Genomic DNA, 14,224 nt, shown 5'->3' with positions numbered 1-14,224 from the left:
TTTAATTTTGTAAAATATGTAGTTTTGAAGGAATTTTGAAAAAAATTCTAGAAAAAAGTTGTATTTTCTAAAATAGACTCGTACAACATTTTGTTTCGCTGATTCGAACGTTTAGCTAAAAGTTGTTGTTGCTTGTTTTTCTATATAAATTAAATAACAAAGGGACCTTAAATAGCCTTTTAGATTTACCATTGAGCCAACAAGTAAGAGATAATGTATCTTGTGTATACTTTTTTAAAACTGAAATCGCTTTCTATGTGGGTTTGGGTCTGGGTCATTTTTTGTATTGGTATCTGAGAGAGCGACAAGTAAGAAGAGAGTTAGAAAGAATAAGTAAAGAGTGTCAGGACACACAAAAATAGTAGGTACGTACTACAACAATTCGTTTTGGTTTTTTAGCCTAAATAACGGTTTTGTCTGTTTTGAGATGCGATACATTATCCAACGCGCACTTACCATGGTAACATCATCGATTTTTGAAATACTTCTTACGAAAATGTTGACGCGCACAACGGCTGGACCATCTGTATGTATACAAGTAATAATTAAGACAATGATAGATAATACAAATACAAATAGTTAGACGTAGAAAGAAAAACAAAAGGTAAGTAGTATCTTCATTTTTGATTTTTCTGTTTCTTTTTCTATTTACTTAGTTTGAGGTATTTTTTTCAACTAAATTATGAACAAATTATAATACATATTGTAATTTAAATAATTTTCTTTGTGTGTGTGTGTTTTCTTTAACCTGCTTGCGTAATAATTAAATGCTGCAATAAAAGTGGCATGTAGACTTAAAATATTTACCTAAATACCTATAAATAAATCCATTATGTATAAGTAGATACCTACATTGCAAAAAACAGTGGACAAAATAATAGCATAAAATAATAAGAGAGCATTTTCTATATATATTCTCTATCACTTCAAGTACATATTGAAATTTTATAGAATTTCAGATGATTTCTGTAAATTGGTACACAAATATGAAGTTGTTTGGGCGGTCATGGAAAATGAAAACCCTGGCATTCAATGCGAAGATACTGGAGTTGCCAAAAATACCGGCTGAGACATCTATCCCGGATTAAATCTAGGAGATTATTCATTGCTATTAACGCACAACTTGCAACACTTGAATGGAAGTTGGTAAAAATTATGGAGACTAATCTTCGAAGAAGCACTGAAGAATACGCAAGGATTTCGTACGATCTTTATTCGTGACAATACCTTTTCCAAATACGATGTCAAATCCACTATTGATTTTCACTATTTTTAATACAAAAGATAAACTAAATTTTGGAATATAGTAGAACTTGTTAATTAGATGAATGTACAGAGAATGTATAAATTATAACATATTGATATTGGAAGTAAAATATGAGAACGAAGCATTTTACACAAACTTTTCAAAGAGATTCAATACTAAAAATCTATGGTATGTATGGATGATTAATATGTAATGTAGCGGACGTTGAATTGATATCAAAATCGATTATCAGTTTTGCAATTGTAAATGTAGGTGATTGTGTCAATTATATAATTGAAACGAAGAAACAATAAAAGTTTCCTAACTAGTTCCAAGCGTGACAATTTCAAATCTAAGAAGATTTGTTTGTTCTGTGAAGCTTCTCTAGAATTAGGTCTGAGTTCATCGAAATGCTAAAATAATGCATTATGGAATTAGTTGCTCAAATAATATATTTTTGCTTGTTCTTTCTTAAGAATATAAGTCAATACGAAGAAACAATATTTGAATATTAATTTATAAAATTAACGCGAAACTTATCGTAACACTGCACTGTGGGGCTGAATCAATTTGTTTTGGAAATAAATTTGAATTGGGCGTAGACAAGGAGCTTTTTCTAAATTTGGAGCGAAAATCCCAGAAATTGTATTTTTTACAATTTTGCTCATAGAGTCCACATTTCCTTCAGGACTGGGATAATATTATGGGGATAATAAATAGGGAACACTATAAGGTTTCCAGAGCTACTTTCCGTTTTCTCATCCCAGCTTTGGGATTTTAGAACATGTGGCCCAAAATTTAAATTTTGATAAAAAATATGTCAAATTCCGAAGGGCGTAGGGCGACATATTCGAAAAGTAGGACATGTTTTTATTCCAAAATATTTTCAGTAAGGATACCTTACAGAAAAACATAAAATTGTTATATGTATAATCTTAAAGAATGTTTTTTTTTTTAAATAAAAAAAGAAGTTAAGTCACCTTTTCGCCCAAAAAACAGCAACAATCTAATATTTTTTAATTTGAAAATCGTTTATTTTTGGATCTATAATATATATTGATCTGAAATCTATTGTACATAATTATTAATTTAGTTGTCTAACTAAAAAAATTTGAGTCCAATCGGTTCAAAACTACTCCATATACTTTTTCAAAATTTAAATTTTGAAATGCCTATAACTCGGAAATTGTAAGAGATAAATAGCCACACAAGCATGTGTAAAAATCTTTGAAATCAGACGGGAAACAAAAAAATGGCACGCGTTTAATTTTACATGTCGAAGGTAGGGTCAATTTGAATAAATACAAATAATCCTTGTCTACGCCAAGTCAAATTTAAATTCTCTTCTGTTTGCATATTCCAGGTACAGGAGAACACCTAAGTTTTTGCCTAGTATGTTTATTCATGTTACCGCAGCTTGATCTGGCTTTCGAAATATATACACTGAATCAATTAAGTCTCCGTACAGACATACTCATAATATAAACTAGCAATTTATGGTCACTTTTCAATACATATTTAAACATTTTTTTAATTCATTTTATAAAAAATCTTAAAAACTAGAAATCAACATAAAAAAAATACAAACATTTTCCTTAAAATCATAAAAATTTACATAAATTCAATAATTCTACGAAAAGTATCACCAAAAAAGTCTCCGTACAGTTAACTATTTTAAGGCAAGGAATCCCAATATTAAACTTAATTGCATTTATTATGTGGTAGGTCCTCCTTTCTGAGCAATTGCTTAATTTTAATGGCTGTGAATTTGTTGTTGTCAGGGAATCCAAAAATAAGCAAATTTTAATGGATAGAAAGAAAATTAATATTAACTTGCAAAATGAAGGAAAAAATCTAACCGAAATCAAGGATATTGTAAAAAGACCACGCTCTTCCATTCAGTACGTTATTCAACAGTTCAAAAAATCCGGAACAATGGCAAATAAACAAAGAACTGACCATCCAAGAAAAAAAGACCACCACTTAGAGAGAAGAATTGTACGATTTGTAAAAAGTAATCCAAAAATTAACGCATGTATAATTGCGGGAAACTTGAAACCTAGTGATGAATTAACGGTAAACCCCCAAACTGTAAGAAACGCTCTTAAACTAAATGGATACAATGTTCGAGTAATCCGTAAGAAGCCCCTTGTTCGAAAAGTGAACATGAAAAAGAGATTGGATTACGCTATCGAGCATATTGATAAAGATTTTTTATTTTGGGATCGAGTTATTTTTATGTTTTTGGTTCTGATGGAAGAGAAATGTTATGGAGAAAGCCAAATACTGAAATGAATCCGAAGCATTTGACGCTAACCGTAAAGCATGGAGAAGGTAACGTTATAGTTTGGGGTTGCATGGGTTCATCTGGGGTGGGAAATCTTTTTTTGTTGAAAACACGATGGATAAATATGCATACCTTAATATATTAAAAGAAAACTTAAAACAAAGTTCTGAAAAATTAGGCTTAGGACGTTTGTATTGCTTCCAACAAGACAACGATCCCAAACTCACCTCTAAAGGAATGTATTATTCATAATGTTCCTAAGCACTTAAATCGCTCAGCTCAGTCACCTGATCTCAACCCGATTGAGCATCTATGGGATCACTTGGAAAGAAAGATTCGGCAGCACAATATAACGAGTAAAGATCAGCTAGAAGCCGTTATAATGTAAGAGTGGTATAAAATAGATTCCCTGACAACAACAAAGCTGGTCCATTCCATGCACAGCCATTAAAGTGCTGCAATTGCTCAGAAAGCAAGACCTACCCCATATTAAATTCAATTAAGATTAATATTGGGATTCCTTGCCTTAAAACGGTTAACTGTACGGAGACTTTTTTGGTGATACTTTTCGTACAATTATTGAATTTATGTAAATTTTTATGTTTTTAATGAAAATGTTTGTAGTTTTTTTATGTTGATTTCTAGTTTATAAGATTTTTTATAAAATGAATTAAAAAAAAGTTTAAATATGTATTGAAAAGTGACCATAAATAGCTAGTTTATATTATGAGTATGTCTGTACGGAGACTTAATTGATTCAGTGTATATTGACATCGGCTATGTAACCATAGATCTATCTACTTCAGGGCGTTACTTTATTGCGGCTTAACTCTGTTGTAATTCCATTGAATGCATCTAACACAACTAGAAAACTTCCAAAGCTTTTATTGAATATTGAATTTCAAAGACCTTAGATGGGGTGAAATCACCTGTGTAGTACAGTGATGGGTTTCCAAATTCTTCTGCATTTTATTTCCTATCAAATCTAGTAGTGTTAGATGAAGTTGTTTGTATGGAATACAGGCACTTACAACCACTGTGGTTTAAAAATATTTATTTTTCGGTAACTCATGACAAATAGGAGATATCATAATGAACTTTCACATAGTCAGTGCTGAGGTGTTTTTGAGTTGATTTGTATTATAAGAAATCGTAATAAAAGTTGAAATTTATATTGATCGAACAAACACTAATTGTGAAATGGGTGTAAAAGTTTTTAGTTAATTTAGAATTAGATGAATTCGCGCGAGACCACATTGCTTTACGGTGATTTAGGAAATACATACATATTTATGGTATCAACTTTTAATGTAACCGCCGCAAATCTTAATTGGCTTCACAATTAATAATGTATTATTTAGACTCCATAGTGGTATGAAAACATATGGAATTATAGTGTACCGAAAGTATTTCGATAGCAAAAGTATTCTTAAAAACTATAATTTCCTTTATTAAATAAATTTTAATAACGATTGGCGTGACGAAGCGGACCCGGATAAGAACTGAATTTTTGTTATTTTTTTTAAATTTAGGAGCTATGTGAACAACTTTGGGGGCCGCCAATCACCTCAGCAATGACTATGTGAATATTCAAGACGATATCTCCTCCTACTGTTCTCGAGCTACCGAATTGTTTATAAAATAAAACGTTTCTAAACCAATATTCTATTCCTTTTGTGTATCGAAACTTAAAGTTGCCGATCCCTTGACTATCTGCAAGTGGCTATGAATTTGAAAATACCACAATCTACCTAATTTTTGTTGGAAATATATTAAGTGTTAATAGATTATTACAATGTCAGCAATGGAAATTTGAAACTTCTTGAATCTCAATTAAATCCAATCATTCCTTAATTTTGTACCGCCTCCATGCTGAAAAAACAATTAGTAATTAAATCTAAAATCTAGTGATTAACTCATATTAAGTGTGTGCTATAGTTTTGTCCACTATTTAATGAATGCAAGTGGAAATCTAAAAAAAATATCAACTGAAAATATATAGCGAGGAATAAACCTTAAAAGAAATCTTAAAATCTATCAGCAAAACCCAGAGATGGTTAGTTATTGTTATATTATTTGTAAATATCCCTTTGATAATTTTTACTTCATTATTATTCTCTTATAAAATGTTATGATATTTTAAAAATCAATGAAAATAAAGGTCTTAACTGAAATAACAACGAAAACAAATAATATCACAAAAAGAAAATAACATAACTTGAAAATGATTTGAAAAAAGTAAACAACAAAAATTGAATCTATAAATTTCAATAGACTAAAAAAACATGCTTTATTTCTTTAGTTTATTTGTTATATTTTTATTTTAATTATTGATTTCTTTACTAAGAAATAGTAAAATGAGGGTTTCTTTAAATTAATATTCAACAGGAAGTTCAAATGAATTGAGATCGTTAGTTGTTACTGTTGGTTTATTTATTGCATATTGGGAAACATTTCAATTGAATGAATTTTTAAAGTGTTTTCTTTTAAACTATTTTTCAAAATTTTAACTTATTATGCAAGTGTTTATATTATTATTGTATATAAATCTAAATGTTGTTTAAAAAAACATAAAGTAAAGTTTAAAAAATAACTAAAATAAAATAAATTAAAGCAAATACATAAAGTAAATATTATTAGGACTGCTGTTTTTTTTTAAGGATTTAGTTGGTACTTTTTTGTAGGTAATAATATCGAATTAATTTAAAATTAAATAAATTAATAAATAGCAAATAATTAAAGTTTAAATTAAGTTGTAAGTATAAATATTTGATTTTTTTTGTTTAACATGTAATCTATTGTTTTCAATAAAAAGAAAATTATAAAGGTTCATAACAATTTTTGCTTATATTTTTTTTTTATTTTAATAAATTTAAAAAATAACATTAACAATATAAAAAAACTTGAACATTATTATTATTACATATTGCTTTTTTTATTTGTATCTAAATTGTGTGTTTCTGATGTCTAAAGAGAGTAGAGATGATTCGCCGATTGATCAATGTGAAGAATTGATTTTTTTTTGTTTTTGGTTCTTTAAATAATCTTACATATCTGTCAATAAATATTGTTTAATTTAAATAGGCCTTACTATTACAAATTATTAAAATTAATATTAAAATCCAAATTGAGGGTATACATTTAATATTTTTATAAATTTATCAAGAAGATAAATTTCTTGCTCTAGTTATATAAAATATTCCAGAAATTGTATATTATTACTACAAAAATGCAATCAATAGTTGTCGATTTTTATTGGAGTCTTCAAAAGTTAATATGTTTTTATAAAGAATCAATATAATTCCCATTTAGTTGAGAAATTCGTGAAGTGATGTTTACGTGTAAAGAAAAGTTACAATGCATGGTTTGGGTTATTCTACTTATTGCATGTATGTATGCATTGTTTAGTTACACTTCTACGAAGAACAACTATAATAAATTGCCGATGATAGTTTTATTATGTAGTAATAATATACACACGGATCATAGTTTCCGGTAGTAATGGTTACAAACCACGACTCCGTACAATTGTTTGTAACATATTATTTTGTCGAACAAAATTTGCTTAATAGTTATATATAACAACAATAAAAGCCCGTTGGTAATAAGGACTTAGATTAGATAGATTAACAAGGTCCATTGCACTACAATCCGAAAGTAGCCCTTAAAAAGTTAATTTTACGAACAAAGGTTGAAAGCAATTTCCTGATCAAGTTTGGTACCGATTAATCTCGTTCTATATGAATCGAAGGGGTGCAAATCACTTAGTACATGTCGGGCATATAAGTTGGACAAATAAGCGGCCCGTTTGTTCCCAGAGGTAAGTTAATGTCCAGGTATCCTGCATAATATCAACTCATTGTGTTCGTTCAGGATATACAGTCCATTACGTCTACCGATCTGACTTCAAAAGATATTAAGGCCTTGAAAGCAGCCTTGAGAGATATTTTCCCATGAGAATTGCCTAATGGATCATTCCCAAATTCCCCACGAAGTCATCGGGAGATAATACGCCGCGTTTTAGGCGACCCTGATTCACATTATGATGTCAGCATGCCCGGTATACGCATCACTTGTCCAATGCATCATATGGGCCTATTTGATTTGAGCCCAGAGGCTTTTCAATTAGCACCGTAACATGATGATTATCATTCACCGTTGACTTTCGAGGCTGGCAGACAAATTTACTGCAATATATATTGGATTCATCGTCAGATAGGTTATACTATACTAATGTAATTATCTGTGTTGGTGATCAAACGTAGCCATGTTAAATCAACGATTCAACGTACATGTGGTGGTTCTGAGATAGAAATTATAAGGATTTACAGCAGTAAATTGAACATTGTAGTAATGCTGTTGTTTATAAACCGGGTTTTAGTCACAATGTCGGTTTTTTGTGAACAGGTTAAGTTAAAATATTGATTTTCGGTTATCGCTTTACCCGGATTTTATCACTTAAATTTGGCACTAAAATCAATCAATTTCATGGCATGATTTTATATTTATATTATATTATATTTAGATATTATATTTATATTTAGTGTTTCCACATTATTCGAAATAAGTAGTAGAGGACTATGAATTTACTTAAAAATATTTCATTATGTATTCAGGCTCTGATGTTTTGAAATTCCGAATAATTTAAGAAGTTTGTGCTAAATCTTACTAATGACTCATTCAAAACTTACTGATCATTATCATTTATTCAAAAACTTTAAAATTGTTGAAACTTGTCGCTTAAACTTATAAACAGTTTTTATCAAAAATTTACCAATTTTGGGTTAACCGACAAACCAGTTTTGTATAAACAATTGGTAATGGATCCCACGAGGGGCAACTTTGAACTTCCATAAAAATATATGTAGTGAAGTTAAGTAGGATAAAGAAACTGCTCCCCAATCTTTTAGAAAAAACGTTTAAATGGGAATTATATTGACTTTTGTTTTTATTTATAATTGTTTGTCTATAAGAGCTCAAGGTGATTTATAGTAAATAAGAACTTTTAATTGCACATCAGATTTTATTAAGGTATTATAAAACCACTTCTAAGGAATGCAGATGCAATATAGTAAGTAGTCTTTGCATTGGCGTAGATAGGGGGTGCTGGGTGGTCAAAACCACCCCAGACTCGCATCTGCCCACCCCAGATAAAAATTTGGAAAGTCGCAGAAAGATTTTTTTGGATTTGTAGATTGTTCCGTTAAGAGATTCCTGTGCCCTAGAACATTAATCATGGGGTTTTTGGAACCCAAAAAGTTAGATGGAGTTGTAGATATGAAAATTGTAAGTCAGTAATTAAAAATTACGCTGTAATTAAAAATGTTCTTGAAGATTTTTATATAGAATCAACATTAGGTAAAAGCTAAAATCTGGATTTGCCGGATTCTATTCCATCAGTTGATTATTGGAAGTTAAATATATAAAAATATTTTATAAAATAAATTAGTAGTTTTAAATATTGAAAATGAAGTATTTATGTTAGCAAACTGAATTTTTGTGATATTTTAGTTTTGTTTTAATAAAAAAATATTTTTTTTTATAAAAAAAATATTTTTTTTTATAAAAAAAATTGTTTATTTTTACTATTTGGAAGGGGCACTTGCCCACCCCAGAATAATAGTCTAGCTACGCTTATGAGTCTTTGAAAAGTAATGAAATATCATTGTTGTTTGATGACGGAATCCAAAATGAAATTGATCTTTATATTAACTTATACTTATCACACTATTTGCTTATGATAATTTGAGCTTAATGAAATACTAAATTCTTAAAAAGTAACATGCCTTTGTAATAATAAGTTACTGGGACATACAATGTATTTCTCATTCCTGTATTTACACATTCATGATTCATAAATACGAGTATGAATAAGTTTTTGTATCATTATCATCGAGATTAGCACTAAAATTTAGATGTTATGGAAAATACAAGACAAGATAAATGATTATTTAAAGAACTTTTTTATTAGTTTTGTTGCAGAGTGATTGAAATAGAGATTTTGTTTTGGAAAATGCAAGGATGGATTTTGATATAAAAATGTGTTTTAGTATTTTCAATGCAAGAAAAAACTCTCTATTTTAAATAATAGTTATTTATTACTTATGAAATGGCAAGATAGAACTACAGTTTAAATGAACATTAGTTATTTGATTTTGTTTAAATTAAGTAAGTAGTTAGTTAGTTAGGTAAATGTTTTTGCGTATCTAAGATAATAGAGGCTGAATATTGTTAAATGAGTTGAATTGATTTTCAAACTTAATGTATCATTTTAATGGAATTTTTGGCAAATAAGTTTGGGTCGATTTAAATCAATTTCAATATTGTTTTTTAATGAATGCATGGATTTTGAATTGAGTGGAGTTTTTGAAAAAGATAATTTTTGGAAGGGATGTTGTGAAATAGTAGGTATATTTTGTTTGTATAATAATAATAATTATAATATGGGAGAGTAAATTAATAATAGATTGATTGATTGATTGATTTGTTTGGGTTTTTCTTTTAAGGGTCAGTTTTTTATTTGATTGGTTGGTTGATTGATTGATTGATTATTGATTATAATATTAAGAGTAATAATAGTTGTAATAGTAGTAGTAATAATATTTTAATAAGATAAAGGAATTCAATTAAATAATTCAAATGGTGGGTATTTGCTAAACTTTAGTTAATCCAAAGCTTAGTGTGAGTTTAAATAAAATTGTTACTACAATTAAAATTTCACTACAACTTCTACAAATTGGCAATATTTTTATAATATTATTCTTTTTTGTTTATTTCTTTTTTATATTTTTAATAATGATTATTTAAAATAATTAATAATAACTTTCAATTAATTATTTTATATATTTATTTTCTTTTTTTTTAATCTGTTGAATTTTTTGTGTTTTTTTTCAATTCAACAATATTGCAGCCATATTCATAATAAAAAGTTAGCCTCTCCTTATACTCTTCACTTTAGCGTATATTCCTTTGGGAGTGGCTAACTAAAATATTCATCTCTTTCTCTTCATCAGTAGTCTTTTTTTGTGCATTCTGTTCAAGATTTTAGACTTAGCCACTCGTTAGCCAACAGTTTATTCAAATATTGACTGTCTTTTGACTAAAAACATCCCGGTTATAGTTAAAATCAACTCTAATTGTGATCCTTTATGATTGTTTTAATGAACGAAATGAAACCTCTCGTTTAGTTGATCCTTTGATCCTCGTCTGTTTGTTGTTGTTTTGTTAGTTTTCGTTAAAGTAAAATGTCAGAATTCAGCCAAGAGTGTGAGCCATTCTGTTGCCGATTTGCTTTGATAATGAATGAATTGTTGTTGCTGTTGTTGTTGATAAAGCCCTAAGTCAATGATTTTATTTATTTTTTCTTTTCTTAGTGGCAAAATTTTCATTATGAATTCGGCTGTTGTTTTCTGTGAGTGTTTTCTTTCTGAATTATTTGATTTTACATGAAGCTTTTACTTAGCCAAGACATTTACTATGTCGTCAGTTAAATGCCATTAAGTCGCTAAAAGTCAATTTAAGTGAAATGATTTAAACAAAAAAAGCGAAAGGTAAAAGATGTAGTAGATTGAATCAGTTGTCACTATCCAACTGAAAAGATGTTCTTTTAAATACCAAAAGTAATAATCGAACATCATTATTCAAGACTTAAGATCAATGGGACAGGCAAACTTTAAGACGAAACTAATTTAAAGTCATCCAACGATCGTGGAATACATATACATTGAATTGGTCGATGATGCCAACTGAAATGAAAGTTTTGTTTATTTTAAAATACCATTGCTCACAATGTATGTCTTAGCACAAGCCGTTGGTGAGCTGGATTAAACGACAAAAGGGCCTTTTTAGATTTTTTCTATTATAAATCTTTCAAAGTTTTAAAATGCTCAAAGTCCTTTTATATGTCATTTCTATCCAACTTACCAACTCCTAGTGCTAGAACAAACATTTTCATAAATCGTATCTTAAAAATTTTGAAACTTTCGTTTTAGTTAGGAACAGCTTGTCGGCTTTTTAGTCATTATACTATGTATACATCGTTGTCAGATCTTACAACGTTGTCAGCAAAATGTTCAGTAAATGGTTAACAACAATATGTTTCAACATAAGTTCACATGGTTGGTTAACCATTTTCTGAAAATTTGTCTGACAACGTTGTAAGATCTGACAGCCGTGCAATTTTTTTTTTAAAATTCGTTCTTATTATTCTATGTCCGATTTTCATAACACAACTAAACAACCCTGGCAAGAGTTAAAAACAATTAAAAATGTTCTCAAAATTAATTAAATCGTACAAAGAGCGGCTACGATTCATTAGTAAATAAATTATACGACAGCTGATTTAAGATTGAGAGGGTAAATAGTACATAATTGAAGTACCAACGATCTTATTTTTGTTTTAAAGTTTGACTATATTAAAAAAAAATTTAAACATGGTCTTAAATCCTTGCAAATGAGAAAATCAAGAGCATGCAGCCTCTTATGGGATTAAACATTAAGTTCTCTTTAAAGAAAACATCATTTGACACATTATTGACATCGATAACAATCGAGGTCAACTCAAAAAATGAACGTGATGTTTTTCATAAAAATTTTAGGGTTAATCTACCTCTACCGTTCTCTATTCTGACAAAAAAGATATCAAATCAAAAGTATTTTAAGATCTATTACAATAAATCTGAGATAGCTCAGTGAATACAATTACACAGTTTATTTAAATTTTAGTATTTATTTTACTAAATTTTGATTTATTTCCAAAAATTGTCATATACTTTTGGAATGGTCTTAAATAGGTACAAACTTTGTCTGCAATAGGTATCCAATAGAGCACCAATATAAGAATTTGTAAAAAGGGACAGAAAACCCCTAATCATTTATTTTTGAAATGGACTTAACAGCTTATTGTAATAAATGTAAAGGTGTTTTCCGTTTAAACGTAAGTTCAAATTGTATGATTGTGTTTGCATTAAACGCAGCAAGTTTGTTCTATTTTCCGTTCAGGAAATGGAATTATTATATAATGATATCGGAGCCAAAGATTTCAAAAAACTGTATAATTGATGAATCTTCAATTGAGTTTCTTATGCACAAACTTTAAAATGGCCTTGTGGCCTCCACTGAAATCCATTTACACGTCTGTTCTGTCTAAGATTATTATAATGGATCTATCTAGTTTGTATATCATTATCTTGCCTACAAAAGGCCTATGTGTTATTTTTTTAAATTTTCAAGGGAACCAAAACTATTTACATATGTAGATATTTGAACATAATCCATTGTAATTGATATGTCTAAAAGCTTTACGTAGGTTTTATTGCAGGCAAGTCGACGATATCAATAATAGAAGATAGAATCAAACACAAATGCAATAAACAAATTCTCACATAACTTAGTATATGGGAAAATCCATATCAAAAGGAACAGAAAACTTCTATTTATGGATTTGACATCTTCGATTTTAATGAAATATTACGGTTTCAAAGGGTTCCTCAAATCAATGACTTCTTCATCGGAAACCCTATCCATTTCAAAAATATCGCGATTTGAAAATTGAAAACTTTGTTAAAATTGTCTAATTCAACATAATTTTTGATTCCATTTTAAATTCAAAGATATTGTCCTTCAAACGGTGTGAATAAAATTGTTTACTTCCAAAAGGTTAAATGTCAATATTCGGTGTTTAAAATTCAAAAAGAACTGGTATGAGGACACCTAAACTTTTTCTTTATTCGTACGTTTTTCTCATATAAATTCATATAACAATTTAAGCACTTGTGTTTTACTATAAAAATTGAAAATGATTCAACTGTGTTCTGTTTTATATTTGCTTAAATTTTTATATGAATTTATAAGAAAAAAACGTACTTTTAACAAAATTTTTCTTTATAACTCCTGAACTAATCGAGTCTCCATCGAAATTATTTTACACGAATATAGGAGAGAGTTTAGGCATCCTCATACCTTGTTCTTTTTGAATTTAAAACACCGCGAACTTTGATATTTTTTACATTGAAATATATAGATATATAGAATATTGACCTTTAACATTTTGGAAGTAAATTATTTTATTCACACCATTTTAAGAACAATATCTTTGATTTTAAAATAAAGTTTTAAAATTATGCTGGTCTTTGAGTAGTTTCAAAGTTATGGGCAATTATCTGAATATAATTATAGACAATTTTAACACATTTTTCAATTTTCAAATCGCGATATTTTTACATGAGGAATGAGTTTCCATTGAAAAAGTCACTGATATGAGAAACATATTGGATATATTATGTATGTGATAAATTTAATTAAAATCAGAGATGGTAAATCCGACTAGTCCGCTTTCACATGGATCTTCCCATATGGAGTCTTACGCATAACTTTAATAATTGAAAAGAAGGATTTTTTCACTACACCTTTTGTACAGCCCAACCTAAGGAGAGACCATCAAAAACCATTACTCTTTCGAACAGATCATAACATATGGGTATTATTCTTAATAATAAACTGTCATGGAAACCCAACAGTCTGGCAAGAATATCATAAGCCATGCTAATGATGTGAACTGGCTATTTCATGGAGCCTATTTATGGGATGGAAAGCGCTTGTCAGGACCTCAGGTACTCTCTTTGAAAGAATACTATTAATATTATGATGTCGCTCTTTACAATGCTAAACTGGATTGCGGTAGATTTAATGGC

The 14,224-nt window shown here is 28.9% G+C and overlaps 1 protein-coding gene across 10 annotated transcripts in view; it reads right to left on the bottom strand.

The window, feature by feature from the left end:
- Positions 1–14,224, bottom strand: part of GluClalpha (glycine receptor alpha 1) — a 143,586-nt gene that overhangs the window by 55,463 nt on the left and 73,899 nt on the right. Inside the window, exon 4 of one of the 10 annotated variants that reach the window (XM_065514564.1) lies at positions 457–524. The exons of the other annotated variants lie outside the window; for them this stretch is intronic. Within the exon in view, the coding sequence (XP_065370636.1) occupies positions 457–524 (68 nt within the window). The remainder of the gene's footprint in view (positions 1–456; positions 525–14,224) is intronic. 10 annotated transcript variants of the gene reach the window in all.

This window comes from Calliphora vicina, chromosome 1 (assembly GCF_958450345.1).
Source record: "Calliphora vicina chromosome 1, idCalVici1.1, whole genome shotgun sequence".
NCBI classification, from domain to species: Eukaryota; Metazoa; Arthropoda; class Insecta; order Diptera; family Calliphoridae; genus Calliphora; species Calliphora vicina.
This window is presented reverse-complemented; position numbering and strand designations above follow the sequence as displayed.